This window comes from Vidua chalybeata, chromosome 27, assembly GCF_026979565.1.
Source record: "Vidua chalybeata isolate OUT-0048 chromosome 27, bVidCha1 merged haplotype, whole genome shotgun sequence".
In the NCBI taxonomy this organism is placed as follows: Eukaryota; Metazoa; Chordata; class Aves; order Passeriformes; family Viduidae; genus Vidua; species Vidua chalybeata.
In genome coordinates, this window is record NC_071556.1 from 2,300,672 (window position 1) to 2,315,358 (window position 14,687).

Genomic DNA, 14,687 nt, shown 5'->3' on the forward strand with positions numbered 1-14,687 from the left:
GGACGTGCCGGCAGGGCGACCCCCCCACCCCGAGCCGCGCCGGGAAGGGTTAATGCCACCGGGAAGGGTTAATGCCACCCGGAGAGTCCCTGCAGGCCCGGGGGGTTCCTGGAGGCGTGCGGGAAGTTTACCTGAGGTGATGGGGATGGGGAGCCTTTTGTGTGCGGGGAGCGGGTAACAGGTACCTCCCGGGCTGAGGTTCGGAACGAGCCCCGCTATCCCGGATAATCACCCGCAGGAGCGGGAATGGGAGCTGCTGATGGCTTTCAGGCAATTAGCACATCAAACAAAAACCAGAGCAGCCTTCAGAATGTTTATTGAGAAGTTGAAAGCAGGCTCCTTTGTATTATTACAAATTGTTTGAATAGGATCCTGATTTCCCTTTGTTGAGAGACACGCTTGGAAAAAAAAGGAAAAAAACCCTCCATTTTCAGCGGAGCAACTTTGGATGCTGGTTATGTTGGGAGATCTTATTTTCAAATGTGTTTCAACTTCTGGCTTAATTCACAGAGATTGTTAATTGGAGCAGGGTGTGAGGAGTGCAGCAAGTACAACTTTCACTCTCAGTTAAACAGTTCTCTTTTATGTTTAATTTCGGTCTCTTCCACACAGCCCCATCTGGTTCTCAGCTCCAATTTCTCCGCCGTTTCAACTCGGAAAGGCAGATTTTGTAGCCTGACAGTCATTTGCACTTCTCAGGAGAGGGGTAGTAACTGGCAACAGTAGCAGGATTTAAAGGGTAATTACGGAATCGATAACGTGAGGCTGCGGCACAGACTGGCTCAGGGGATGTGAGCACTGTGGGAAGCATCCCAGATAAAGCAGGCCTGCAGGCACACTCCAATGTGAGCTGAGGATTTCGGCAGGCTGGCTCCATAATGCTTTTGCAGCGTTGGAGGGATTGCTGTGCTCGGAGAGAAGCACACCTTGCCTTTCTTCTCAGCCCTTAATGCGACATGAAAGAGCAGCCGGCCCTGGGCCTTGGTTCTTAGCGCAGGAGCGAGGTGGAGCTGCTGTAGATAAGCCCTAAGAACAGGAAAAAATGGCCTGCCAAGAGAACTTGCAGAGGAAGGTATCCCAAAGAAATGCTGTAGCAATAATGGTGAAGGAATTAATGAGATGAGTTTGTCCCCGAGCCTTAGGATTGATGTGTTGCGTGGCTGGAGGTATTTTGCTGTAAAGATTTAAACTGCCTGAAAGAGTGTGTTAAGGCTTATGGTTGAAATTGGAACTGGACTGCAATTTGGGAGGTCAGGCTTTGATGCCTGGTGCTCTGCAGACCTCCTGTGAGAGCTTTTTACAAAGACAAGAAGGCTGAGATGGAGTCACTTGTGCTTTTCCAGCAAGTATTCACCATGTTCTGGAAAATAAAATCTCAGGTTGGAGATGCAAAGTGGTTTTTGAGTATTAATTGTGATCACAGTCCTTGCTGCAGTTTGTCAGGGGGAAAATAAGGATGATACTTTCCCTAAACATTCGTCTGGAGCTCAGGAAGCTTTCTCTTTCCCTGCTCATTGTCTAACATGCCCTTGGTTTGGCTCCAGGTCAGCATGTAATATAGGTAATGACAAATAATGCTGCCTCTCCCAATGGTAATTGGGACTCGCTAGGAAGAGCAAGAAACTTTTTTTCAAGCCTGAAGTGAAGAATGGGGTCGGGACTAAAACCAGCCCCTTTTTCTATGAGCCTCCTGGTGCTGAAGCTGGATTTTGGCAGGTTTAGTTTGGAATCACTGCTGCTGCTCTGGTTTGTGTAACAAATGTGCACAAGTTGGGTACCTTGTGTGTTTTTCTCTGTCTACAAATGTGGCTCTAAGATTTCCTTGATTTATCTTGTGTCTGAATCCCATTTGCCTTTTCTCTGTTACATCTGTTTAATTCATTTCCTTTCTCCTGGCTGTGAAGTCTGCAATACTACGTGGATTTTCACCATTAATTTCATTTGGTTTTTAAGGCACTTAATGGGATTTTTGTGCTTTGAGCCTGACGTGGAATACACCTTCTCTGTTACTCAGTGATCAGAGTAGGATTCAGGAGTGCAAATCAGAATTAGGTCAGTTTAGCATTGGACATTGTACAGGCAGATATGTTAACTTGGTCTTTGAAAGTGAGATAATAAAATATGTTTAGAATCATACAGGAAACATAATTTCTTCTGGTGAGTGATATATTCTAGAGACTATCATAAACCACCAATTCATGATCTGATTTTTCCTGTTTCAAGATGAGTTTTCTGTCAGTGCTGTGAATTCTGTAAGCTGTGAACATCAAGTTCTGTCTCTGACACTTTCTAGAAATAAAGATTCCTCAATTAGGACTTTGCTGACAATTTAACTGATAAGTGAGGCAGAGAAACCAATCCCTCTTTTAGAGCTGCTTTCTCTGCAATGTTAATATTAGGAAGAAAATAGGTATGAAATGGTGCTGGGAGCTATTTTTGTGGCAGCTTTGCCGTCGATACCAGCGGTTTGCAGTCTGAGGCCGATCCCCACGTGGGGGTTGTTGTGTTCCCTGGCGGATGCAGTGCCTCCCAGCTCGGTTTTGTGTTCTCTCTGCTCACGCTCCTGCCTCTGTCCCCACGCAGTGCACGGTGCAGGTGAAGCTGGAGCTGGGGCACCGGGCCCAGCTGCGCAAGAAGCCGACCACGGAAGGGTTCACCCATGACTGGATGGTGTTCGTGCGGGGCCCCGAGCAGTGCGACATCCAGCACTTCGTGGAGCGCGTCGTCTTCCGGCTGCACGAGAGCTTCCCAAAACCCAAGCGAGGTCAGAGGGGCTGGGCATGGTTTATCTCTATGAAAGAGCATTTTGCAAGTCGAGGTTGTGTTGAACTGTCGCTTTTCTGTGAAATATCTCCTTAAAAAGGAGAGAAATGTCCATTGCATGCACTCCAGCTTTAACCTTTCCCCACTGTGTTTGAGGAAGGTCAGCGAGAATGGGACCTTTCTTCTGCTGAAAGGGCAGGAGGTGAGCTGCTTTCTCCTCTTATTTAAGCATTAGTATGTGCAGGTTCTCAAGACACAAGTGACAGCAGAAGATAATTCATGTCACACAATGGGTAAGATGGGTTTGATTTGTTAGAATTCACCAGCAAAAGCTGGAAGCACATGAGAGATGCTCTAAGACTGGGCTCAGATGTGTACTGGGTATGGAGAGTTTTGCAGATCCTTGCAATTTCTAGCCTCAGGTGCCAGTTTAGGTAGCCTTAACCCAGTAGAAATCAATGCTGCCACGGGGTGATGGTGTCTTTGCTGTACATTCCCCCTGCAAGCCCAGTGCAGTTATTGTGGTTGGGTTGGAGTGTTATTTTCTGATTTTGTTTTCTGACTCTGTAGCAAAATGAACCTTATTCTTGGAATGGGGCAGCAGGAACTCATGAGGTTGAGGTGGAGGAGCAGGAATTGCCCTTCTCAGGGGCAAGTCCTACCTCTGTGTAGGACTGTGTAACTGAAGCTGCAGCATTAGTGCTTTAAGAAATACAAGCTGCCCGTGAGAATTGTTGTAATGTGCATTTTTGGCAATACTGCTTTGGGAGCAGGACACTCAGGATGCCTTAGGACAGCCTGTGACATTGGGTATTTGTGGGAGTCCACAGCAGAAAGGAACTGAGAGGTGCTCAGCATTCACAAGGGTGTGACTCTGGTCTGTGTGTTGAAAAAATCTCCTTCAAACTGATCTGTTAAAACTGATGTATGACAAGCAGGTGCAGGACTGAGCTGAAAGCTGATTTACAGAATAAAAATGCAATCTGTGAGTTACAGTTCTTGTCCTCTAGTGTAATTAATTTATTACAAATAACTGTGTTGGGATAGTACATAGAATCCTGGAGTGGTTTGGATTGGAAGGGCCCTCAAAGCCCATCCCATTCCACCCCCTGCCATGGCAGAGGCACCTTCCACTCTCCCAGGCTGCTCCCAGCCCTGTCCAGCCTGGCCTTGGGCACTGCCAGGGATCCAGGGGCAGCCACAGCTGCTCTGGGCACCCTGTGCCAAGGCCTGCCCACGCTCACAGGGAGGAATTCCTTCCCAATATCCCATCCATCCCTGCCCTCGGGCAGTGGAAACCATGGCCTTTGCTCAGTCAGTTGCTGTATCATCTGCCTTTCAAGGGTATTTTCTCCCAGTCCCTGGGTTTTCCATGCTTCCTTGAGCTTGCTCCTAATGCCAGTGTGCCTTTGACCAGGGCGTGTCTGGGTTGTGCCTCAATACTGTGGCAATGCCTCTCCTATTCCTGAGTTTATTTGAAGGGTTTCTTCAGATGGTGCCCTCTTGGAGCAGATCCTGGTGCTGAAGGTGGGCTCGTGCTGCTGGCAGATTGCTCTTGGAGCCCTTGGAATTTGTCAGAATAGAGTGGCAGAGGAACAAAGGCTGCTTGGCAGATAGGCTTAAGATTCCTGCTGCCATATTGGCACTGCTCTTTGGTTTGGGATTTTTCCCTCTAAATGACAGGGTTCTTATATGAAATTCAAGTTAAAGCAAGTCTAGAGGTTTTTGTTATTTTTAGTGATGCCTTTTTTTCTCAGTTGCATTTAGAGTGCTGCTTTCCAGCACCTTAATGATGGTAGAAGTGCTTAGAGCTGGGAGGGGATAATACCGCTACATTAAAGGAAAATAATTTGTGTGCTTTTAGGTTTGATGTACTGTTTCCTAATCATATTAATTACTTGAAATTCTTAAGAGAAACTCAAAAGATTTGACTGAATTCCTCTAATTACCTAATTGACTTTATTTACATATATTGTAGTGCATAAATTATATGCAAGTGCATCCGGTTCCTGAGAGGGAGAATATCTGTGTGGGTCTCATGTTTCTCCTGGCAGCTGCTGTGTGCTGCTGCTTCATGGCCAAAGAAATGATCCTGGAATCCTTCAAGCTGGATATTCTGGAATGGATAACAGGAAGGATTCAGGAGCATGAGCCCACACCAGATAGCGGGACAGGGGGAACTGAGGCAGGGACATGCAGATTAATTTCTGAGAAGCAATTAACTTTTCTAATTGCTGTTTCTGCACTAAGCAGCTCTGACCTTAACAGCAAACTGGTTCACCTTCCTGCTCGTGTTTCCTTGTGTGTGAAATAAATAGCAGTGCTCACCTGCCCTTCAGGTTTGTTCACCTGTGGGGGAAGCAGCAGCCTGGAGCGTGGCCGTTACCCAACTGTGAGCACTGAGGAGTGCAGGGGAGTGTTTCAAGGCAAAAATAATCACCTGCTTGTGTGTGGTAGTGTTTTGATTCAGAAATATGGGCATCAAAGTAAAGTTTACCTTTCTGTGCTGTTCCACCTTTTGGGTCTTGGCCTTTCCTTGCCAGGCACTTGGAACTGGCAGTTTGCATTGCTGTGGGCCTGCCCAGAAATGTAATTGTATCTCGGTGCACAGGAGGGGAAGGATCTCACTGAGACTCGGGCCTGCAGTGTTTTATGTTTCCGTTCCATGGGAGGAGCCAAGAACAGATTTCATGTTCTTAACTAAGCCTGTGGCCACCATCTTATTCTGTGTGGGTTTTTCCACAAAGGTCAGTGTTTTAACTGTGCCCTGAGTCGTCAGAGGCCCAGTTCTCCTCTTGCAGCTCCTTTTTGGCTCAGATAAAGTTGTACTGAATTCCAAGCTCACGTTTATTTGTTCTCTTTCAGTGTGCAAGGAGCCCCCCTACAAGGTGGAGGAGTCTGGCTACGCTGGCTTCATTATGCCCATTGAAGTGCACTTCAAAAACAAGGTAGAATCTGATTTCTGGTCTTCTAATTGTTTTGAGCTGTGCCAGAGCCTGAAACTGCCTGACAGAAAGAGTCTAAATTATGTGACTGTTTTATGTGTGTGTTTTTTATTACTCTAATAAATAGAATTTAACTGGGAGTTGGAAGCTCCTGCCAGACTTCAAAAGAAAGCTTTTGGCAGAAATGGACTTGGATAGAAAGGTGATACCAGGACAGTGGATGGTCCTGGAGATTCTGAGCAGAGATTGTACCACTTGTAGCTTCTTTAGCATGGAGGATATTAAAGCAATTTAAAATATTTTATGTACATATGGAAGAAAATAAACATAAAACACTGATGCTATAAATATTTGTAAACACTGTGTTGATTCTCAATATATTAAAAAATCTGCTTTTGAATTTGCAAGCTTATTAAACTGTATAGGTATGAAATCTGCAGAGGCCCAAGACAAACATTTGCATGTGTAGCACAAGTATTTAGAGCTGTCTTAAAGATATCCTTGTTCTTACTCAGTGCTCTTCCAGAAAGAAAACACTAAATATTTTAAGTCTTAAGATGCATTGCCAGCAAGTATATGAAAGTTAAAATTTGGATTTATTGCTTGCTTTAAGTCTGCCACAGAGGTCACATGCTGTAGGTTATGAAAACAGGGAATTGGGCACTTGTGTTCATATTACCTCAGTTTCAGTTAAATTGTTTTGTTAAACATGAATAATGGATGTTTCTGGGTTTGATTACTGCTTAAATAATAAAATAAAACCTAATGTTTTGCTTATGATCCCTAAGAGGGATCTGAGGTAAACTAAACCGAAGATGTTGAGCCACATCCCTGTAATCTGTGCTCTCCCACCCCCTCAGTTCTCTGAGCACCAGCCCTTACCCCAGGTGTGTTGACAGCAGACCACATGTAACAGCCTCATTCTATTTAGCTTCCCATCTTCCTTTCCCTGTCCCTGCCACAAACATCTGTCTGCTCTTCCCTTCTGTTCCCACTCCAGCCCAGGATGCTTTCCTGGCAGTGTCACTCTGTGAATAATCAGCATTTTGGGCTGGGTTCTTGGCCTGCCACATTGCTCTGACCCCACCTTATGGGTTGGAGGAATGAGCCAGATGATGGGACTGAGCCACAGAAAACTGAGTGCCTTCCTAAACCTGGGAATGTTTTGCCCAAAAGTTGTTTTTTGGGTGGGTAGGGTAAGCCAAAAGGCTGGGAAGAAGAATGGCAGGCAGGGGCTGGGGGATGACTGTTGTTGATAAAAGCAGCTTTTTTGGCAAACACTGGAAACTATGACTTGAGTGCAACAAAAACACCTCAAAAGCTTGAAAGTAGTTCTACTTCTGGTGGCTTTTCTGAGGTTTTAGATGGGAATCAGAAAATTCTCCATCTGCACTAAATATTGGCTCTAGTCAGGTTCAATATCCTTTACACTCCTGACCAAAAAATGTGAATTTCTCCAGGCTGATTCCTTAAAAGTGGAACCTCTAATGCCTGGGAGGGATGAACTGTGTTTTAGTTCTACCCTTTCCTTTTATTTTCCCTTCCTTTCTTCACCCAGCCATTCCCCACTCTTCCCTTTTCCCTGCAGCTCTCCAACGGTTTCTGTCACAAATCCTCAGAGCTCCCTCATTTCTGTGTCTTTTCATAGGTGCTCCTGTTTGTTGTGACTGCCATCTACATTCCTGTGTTTTCTTTTCCCTCTGTCCCTCATATTCCTGTGTTCCTCATGGAATATGGAGCTGGCAGCTTTTCTGACTAGAACTTGCTTTCACACCCACTGGGGTCATCACTCCTCATTGTTTCTCCACGCACGTGACTGCAGAGTTGTTCCCCAGCACTGAGCAGAGAGGTGGCTTTTATAAATAAGGGAAATAGGTGGGCTCTGTTCTCCCTGGAAACAATGGAAGGAGCTGTTAATTTAGGAGAAGGCTCTTTGTTTCTGACATTTTGGTCTTCAGAATCATGACAAATAAATAGGAGAACAGGTTGAGTTGCAGACTTGTTTTCAAATCTACAGATCTTCAAAACACTCGTTTTTGCCCTGTTTTTTAGCTGCATGTTTTCTGGAGAAGTTCTTTTCCATTTTTAAGCTGATTAACAAATTGCTAATTAAGGAGTTTCAGGCAGCACCTCTCATTATTTAATTGGGCCAAGGGGTGATTGAAGAAAAAGGTGGAAAAGGTTCTGTCTTCCAGCACATCATTGGAACAAAGATGTGTTTTCAGATTCAGCCATGAATTAACATAGGATTGCAGGGAGCTCAGAAGCAGCTGCTGAGGGGATGAGCAGGGACAGGAGCCCAGGAAGGGCTGGAGCTGTGCCAGGGCTTGGCATGGAGCTCAGGGAAAGGTTCTTCCCCCCGAGGCTGCTGGCACTGCCCAGGCTCCCCAGGGAATGGTCCCGGCCCCGAGGCTGCCAGAGCTCCAGGAGCGTTTGGCCAGCGCTCTCAGGGATGCTCAGGGTGGGCTTGGTGGGGTGGCTGTGCAGGGACAGGGCTGGGCTGATGGTCCCTGAGGGTCCCTTCCAGCTCAGGATATTCAGTTGGGCTCCTCTGTCCACCACTGCCCACTGATGATGCCATCTGGGAATTTTAAGAACTCTGATAATTTTCTGAGAGGTAAATATTTCTACAAAGACAGGAATGCCAGTACTGGGATATTAAAAAAAAAATAAAAGAGTAAAAGTTAAAAGATAGGGAAAGAGGAGGAGGAGGAATAGCAAAGGTTTAGAATACAGTCTGTGTTCTCCTGAATTCAAGAAGATGGTGTTAAAACACCAAATAAAGTCTTCATTACTTCAAGACCTTGTTCTCACTCTGATCTGTGTGAACCTGTTGACACTGCTGGGGATCAGCTGGTGTGAGTGCAGCAGATATTGTGAATTGATTACAGCATTTGGGACTCATCCTTGGGTAATTCTCTTCAAGTAGATGATATGGATTGGTTCTGGGATTGGGGTGAAAAGGCTCTTTGGAGGTGACTGGGCAGGGGAACTGGGTGGGTTTTGAGGCCATATGTTCTTCACAATCTGACACGTTTTTGTTGATGTGTGTCCTCAGCTGAAACCAGACTTGCAGAGGCTTTGGGATTTGTTTATCGATGCATGTTTAGCTTTGTGAAGGTGAGAAGAGAAAGGGTTTAAAGAGAGAGTGAGCCAGTCTGTGGGGATTGATCTTTGCCGGGGTTGGCTGAAATAGGTTTTTTTTTCCACATTTTAAGTCTCCTTTCTTAGCCATTTCCTTTCCCTGTTCTGATTTGTTACTGGGATGACAAATCCTGGCTGTCAGAGCCCGTGTGCTCTTTGCTTTGGCTGAAGAAATACCAACCTGTGCTCTGGAAAAGGACAGCTTTAGTAAGAACTGTTTTAATGAACTTCATCAGGGATTTTTTTAAGCAGCTTGGCATAAAATTGCCCATTGACTCTTTGTGTTGGAGGACTCCCTTTTTGTTATCATTGTGTGTGTTTGGAGCAGCAGACTCCGTGCTCTTGGTGCCTTTTTGTCAGGTGGGGAAGTGTCAGCAGAGTGTGAAAAAGGTGTAAGAGCCTGTTCTGATCCTCTGTGAACATTGCTGGCCTGTGTTTGTCCTTCTGCTGCAATCCAGCTCCTCCATGAGTAGTGCTTTCTCAGCGCTGGTATTTGAATTGCAGAATATAAATTGTGAATATTGCAGTGAGCCTGGGCAGTTGGGGGCTCTGAGCAGTCACAGCTCTTGTGGTCTCCTTTAACACTGGCAGAGCCTTTGCTGCTGTAACTGATCCTGAAAAACAAATGGCAGGGGCTCAGCAGGTTGATTGATAAAGCTTTTGGAAGTCGAGCTGGCTAATGACAGCAGTTCATTTGGACTGGAAATGTTAGTGTGCTATTTTTGTTTTGAAATCCTTTGTGTTCCTGTAATGAGGGCTGCTGTGAGTGGCTTCTGGTGCTCAAATCGATACAAACCCGGTACAACAAATGCATTGCTGTTTTTCTCCTGCTCTTCCCCTTCCCTCTCCCCCTCAATTTCAGCAGTCTGGAGGCTTTTTTTCATTGTTGTCTCCAAATAAATCTCTTCTAGTGGTACACGTTGTAATCTGGAGGCTGTAATACAGGTCTGGCTTTGGTATTCATTCTCTGTGACATTTTTTGCATCCTAATCAAATTAGATCAATCCTCCCCACAAAGCTAAAGGTCTAGTAGATTTTCATGTTATTCTGATACAGGGCAGATGATATTAATGCAACATGGATAAGATGTTGTATTAAAGTCTCTTTAAAGATGCTACCTCCTAATTTTAGTGCTGGAGATAAAAGCCTTCCAGGATTTACATAATGGATACATGGAACTTGGGCTTTTCCTATTAGTGAGGAGGAGATAAGCAAAGAAAGCAGAAAAATTAGTTTGATTTTTCCAGTGAGGTTCAAAAGAAAAATGTGCATATTTTACCCCTTCTGCAACCTTTGTAGAGGTGATGTAGAAAACAAATAGAGAAATATTGGAAAAGGGGAGAATTATTTGTGTATCAAAGTAGGAACTCAGTGGAGACGTTGTAGGTGGGCTGCACATATGGCAGGAGAGGTGAAACAGGATCAGCTACAACTGGTGTCAGGACTGTGCCATCAGGCCTGGGAAATACTCCTGGGGAAGGCTGGGGCAAGTGTTGGCCAGGGAGGTACTCCTAAGGAATGTTGAAGAGCTTGTGTTTGCATGAGACATTTGATTTTACTGAAATTGCCATTTTGGGCAGGATGTGTTTGAGGAGAGGAGGAGTAGCTTCAGCCTGTTGGAGTTTACTCATGTTGCTGAAAGTAGGGGAAGGAGGAGTGAAACTTGTCCTTTTGTCTGCCCTTTGAGGGAAATGTTTTAGGTCTGTCCTGTACCATCTTCCTTCCCAAACCTGCAGCAATTCCTTTTGTCCTGCTGCTGTTGTCCAGGGAATCTTTGCTTTCACCTTTTTCTGTCAGAAATGAGGATGGATTATCAATCTACCCGCTCTTTTATCTGAGCAGGGCCACACCTAGGCCGTGTGTGTTTGAGTAGCCATGTGTGGCACATCCATAGGCACCTCCAGATGCTGAAAATACATATATATATATATATATTTATCTTTGCAGTGTGTGGCAAGGCTGTGTTTGCAAAGACAGCAGCTTTATCAGCCATGCCAGCTTCATATCATGTATTTGTAAGAGTTAATAGATTATTAAAGTGCTTGTCTTGCAGTAGTGGGTAGATAAAGAGATGTATTTACACTAATCTATATTATTTATACTTAAATAATTATTGTATTCATTATATATATATATGTATATATAAAATAAAAATATATTAGGGAAATCTGATTTTCAAGCAAAGTAATAAACGTCTGATGGAGGGAAGTCCTAAATGCTTAATCCTGGAGAATCTCCCCAAAGATAAGGGTGATTAATGGATTCCTGAGTGGAACATAAGGCTGATTATTTCAAAATCTGAATATTGGGCTATTCCCTTTCCAATGCCCTGTCTGGAAGCTGCTCCAGGACCAGTCAGACGGGTTGGACCAGCCTGGGAAGGGGTTTCATTTCTCCAGACGTTCTGGATAAATGCCTCTGTCAGGCTGGATCTATAGCAAAAGGGAAGTGGTGTTAGATGTTATAGTTATTGAATAACCATGAGCCTGCTTCCTTGGTGTGCTAGATTTTTGTAGATAATTTTGTTTTATGGCTTTCTAAAAGTGATTTATGAGCTTTATGCACATGCTACCAGTGAAATTCTTTTGATTTGTGTTAAGTGGCAAAGGGCACACCCTGCCTTAAAAACAAGACAAGGAAATTTTAACAAAAGACTTTAAAAAATTCTTTCTCTTACAAAAAGTGCCAGAAGAACTTTAACCCATTATTGCAGAGCTCAAAGGAAAAATAAAGCAGCTTCGGAGCTCGTAACAGCGCAGTGGCAGGCGGTGCAGACAGGAAGCAGTAAAAATAAAACCTAATGTACCCAGCTCAGGAGATTGGAGGTGGAATAGGGGGATTCACTGGATGAAGAGAAGTTTACAGCAGCTGCAAATAAAAGCCCTGGCTTTGTGCTGCTCACTTGTAGTTTACTTCTCTGGCATCCTGGGATTTAAGGGGCAGATGCAAAGTGAGGTTCTGAGGTGCCTTGCTGAGACATCCCAGTACCAGCTTAACCATTTCATGGCCAAATGAGCCACTGAATTTGAATCTGAACAATTCACATCTACCAGTTAGAAATGGATGTGAACCACCTTTTTAAAAGCTTTTCTTGGATGTAAGGCCCTTTAGAAAAGCTTATGGTCTTGGGAGCAGCAAAGTCTCTTCCCTTGTCAGTTTTTCTGATTGACATCAAGGAATATCAGAAGGTGGAATTCTCTAAGAACAAAGCTTGGCTTGTGTGTGTAGCTGCTGCTGAAGCAGGAGTACATGAAGGGTGTGTAGGATTGTCTGAACCAAAGTTTGTAGGGTGAGAAAGAAGCTACTGTGAGTTGCAACAGGATGTGTGGATCCCAACATGTTATTGAGAAAGGCTTTGAAGTGTGGCACTGTGGACTCAGCCTGGCTTTTCATTTAAAGTTAGAGGATGGGTAGGTCTGGGTCAATTGAGAGAGATTTTCCTTGGGTTTCTCCCCCCCCTTCTTCCCCTTGATGGTTGTTTGGGGGGAAGAACCTTTTAGGAAGGACCGGATGGATTAAGCTTTGGAGTGGCCTGAGCTGTAATCATTAGCTGGGCAGTGAGGGCAGTAAAGGAAAGAATGTTTATTTGCAGCTTTTTGCTTTGAGAGTTTTGTGGTGGTTCTTTTAGGAGTGCTGTAATCTCAGCTATTCACTGGGGGGGGGGTGGGGGGCTCCTTATGGCCTGGGGGATACAAAGGAGGTTTTAATGATCAGGGCACTCTGCTGGGGCTCATTCCCAGGGCAGTTGTGATCTCTGAGCTGGAGGAATAGCACATTAAAAAACTGCCTTAATTCTACAAAAATTCAACAGACGCACGATAAATATTTTGGTGCTTGTGAAAAAAGCACCAAAAAATAGGATACCCAAGGTGAGGGGGAAAGGGATCTTGCTGCCTCTCTCCTGCTTGGAAAGCAAATGGGCAAATGACAAAGCAGAGCTGGTAATGGGATGGCAAAACATCTCCTGACCAAAGCCTGCGACTGCTGATAGAGCCAAGATTATTTACTCTGTTGTAAACCAGGGAAAGCATTTTAGAAGCCATTATTAGGCCACATTTGGATTTCTATTCATCCTTCATTTCAGTTTATTAGGCTTTGAGGGACCCTGTGCAGCTGCTGTTTGAACTGCAGCAAGCGCACACGCAGAGCTCGCTAATGATTCAGTTAATGAGAACGGGCATGGAAAACAGGCAAATGACAGGGCAGTGTATTTTGCAAGGATTTTTCTTTTTCCTCCCATGTATCTGTTTTAGTAAACTCCTTTCAGGAGCATGTAGATTCCTCAGGACTTTCCCAAAAGAGGGTCTGAATACCTGGTGTTGGCAGCACATTAGTCTGAGACTCTCCTCTGTGTCTGTTGTTGCCTGTCCCTGTTTGAGGGTGAGGATCTAAGACCTCGACTGCTAGATGAGCTCAGGGTACTGATTTCGATGTAAACCAGGTGTAGCTGCCACCCTTTGCATTGTTAGAGGTGTAGTTTGTCCAAGGAATGGCCTCTGGAGCAAACAGCAGGAACCGGGGTGGTCTGAAGCAGTTTCAACCTATTTTCAGTAAATCTAATGGCTGGGGCTGGGAGCCCGCAGTGCCTGTTCCCATCCAACAATGCCACTGCACCAGGAAATGGAGCTGCTGGAAGGGAATTCTGGAAAAGACTGCTGTGCAGCTGCTCAGTGCTGCACAGGGAATGAGACACGTGGGATGCATTCATGGAAATGCGCAGGGCACTGCCGGCCTCGCTGGGCTTCCCAGCAGAGTCTCTCTTGCCACACTGAATTTCCAGCTTGGAAATGCAAACTGCAAGAAACACCAGGCAGTGTCCTGTCGATATTTGTAATACACAAGAAGAGTATTTGCAATTTGGGGGTGGTGGAAAAAAAGAAGGGGATTTCTTCCATTCTGTGCTGCAAACGCAGCAGGTGGAACAGAGGCAGTGAGGCGCAGATGATCCCCCCACCACGCATACAAACTCTGGATTGCTTGGGTGAAAGTGCCCTTGGAAAGTTCAAAAGCCTGGGATATCTTCCCATTCAGCCCCTGCAATATGCATATTGAAAAGGATTTTACAAACCAAGCCATCCTTTTCCCATTGCGTTTAATCTTTTCTCAGTGCCCGCAGAGATCCTGGGAGTTCAGAAGTTGTTCCTTCTCTCAAAAAGGATTATGCTTTTCTTAATATTGATACTTAGAGTTGCTTCCCAAAGGAGATAGGATCTGAATTTTGGTGAAAACAGTAGTGCATAAAGCTTTTTGAATCTGCTTTTCTGGGGAGACTTGAACAGCTTTAAGCAGACAATTTTCAGTCAAAATCTGTGTCCGTGCATTGCTTTTGAAGTGAGAAGCCTCATGCCTGAATTCCTGATGAACAATGTTAACCTCAAGCACAAATAGTTTAATTTCAAGCTCTCTGATCTCATGGTGAAAAACTCCATGGATGCAACACTTGGTGGTTTATTTGGGATTTTCAGGAGTGACTGTTCGCATCCCCAGACTTAATGTGCTTGCCAAGCTACTTCCAGTTTCCCAAAGCCTTTCTTGTTTTTAGGAGGAGCCCAAAAAGGTTTGTTTCACATATGACCTGTTCCTAAATCTGGAGGGGAACCCACCTGTGAACCACCTTCGTTGTGAGAAACTGACTTTTAACAACCCCACCAAGGAATTCAGGCGCAAACTCATCAGGGCTGGAGGGGTAAGTGCCCAATTTGGGATCCTAAAAGGAGTGGGCTTGTTTTGCTCTGAGGTTTCTTTAAGGCCAGCAGGCTTCCAGCAGTTTTCTACATTCATTTAAAAGATGACCCAGCCAGGTTATGGCGCTGCAGCATTTGCAGCAGAACAAAT

At 44.9% G+C, this 14,687-nt stretch overlaps 1 protein-coding gene across 1 annotated transcript in view; it reads left to right on the forward strand.

Annotated features, from left to right (window-relative positions):
- MLLT1 (MLLT1 super elongation complex subunit) overlaps window positions 1-14,687 on the forward strand; it is a 31,805-nt gene that overhangs the window by 1,216 nt on the left and 15,902 nt on the right. Inside the window, exons 2-4 of the mRNA XM_053965896.1 lie at window positions 2,584-2,764; window positions 5,629-5,711; window positions 14,395-14,538. Coding sequence (XP_053821871.1) covers window positions 2,584-2,764; window positions 5,629-5,711; window positions 14,395-14,538 — 408 coding nt within the window. The remainder of the gene's footprint in view (window positions 1-2,583; window positions 2,765-5,628; window positions 5,712-14,394; window positions 14,539-14,687) is intronic.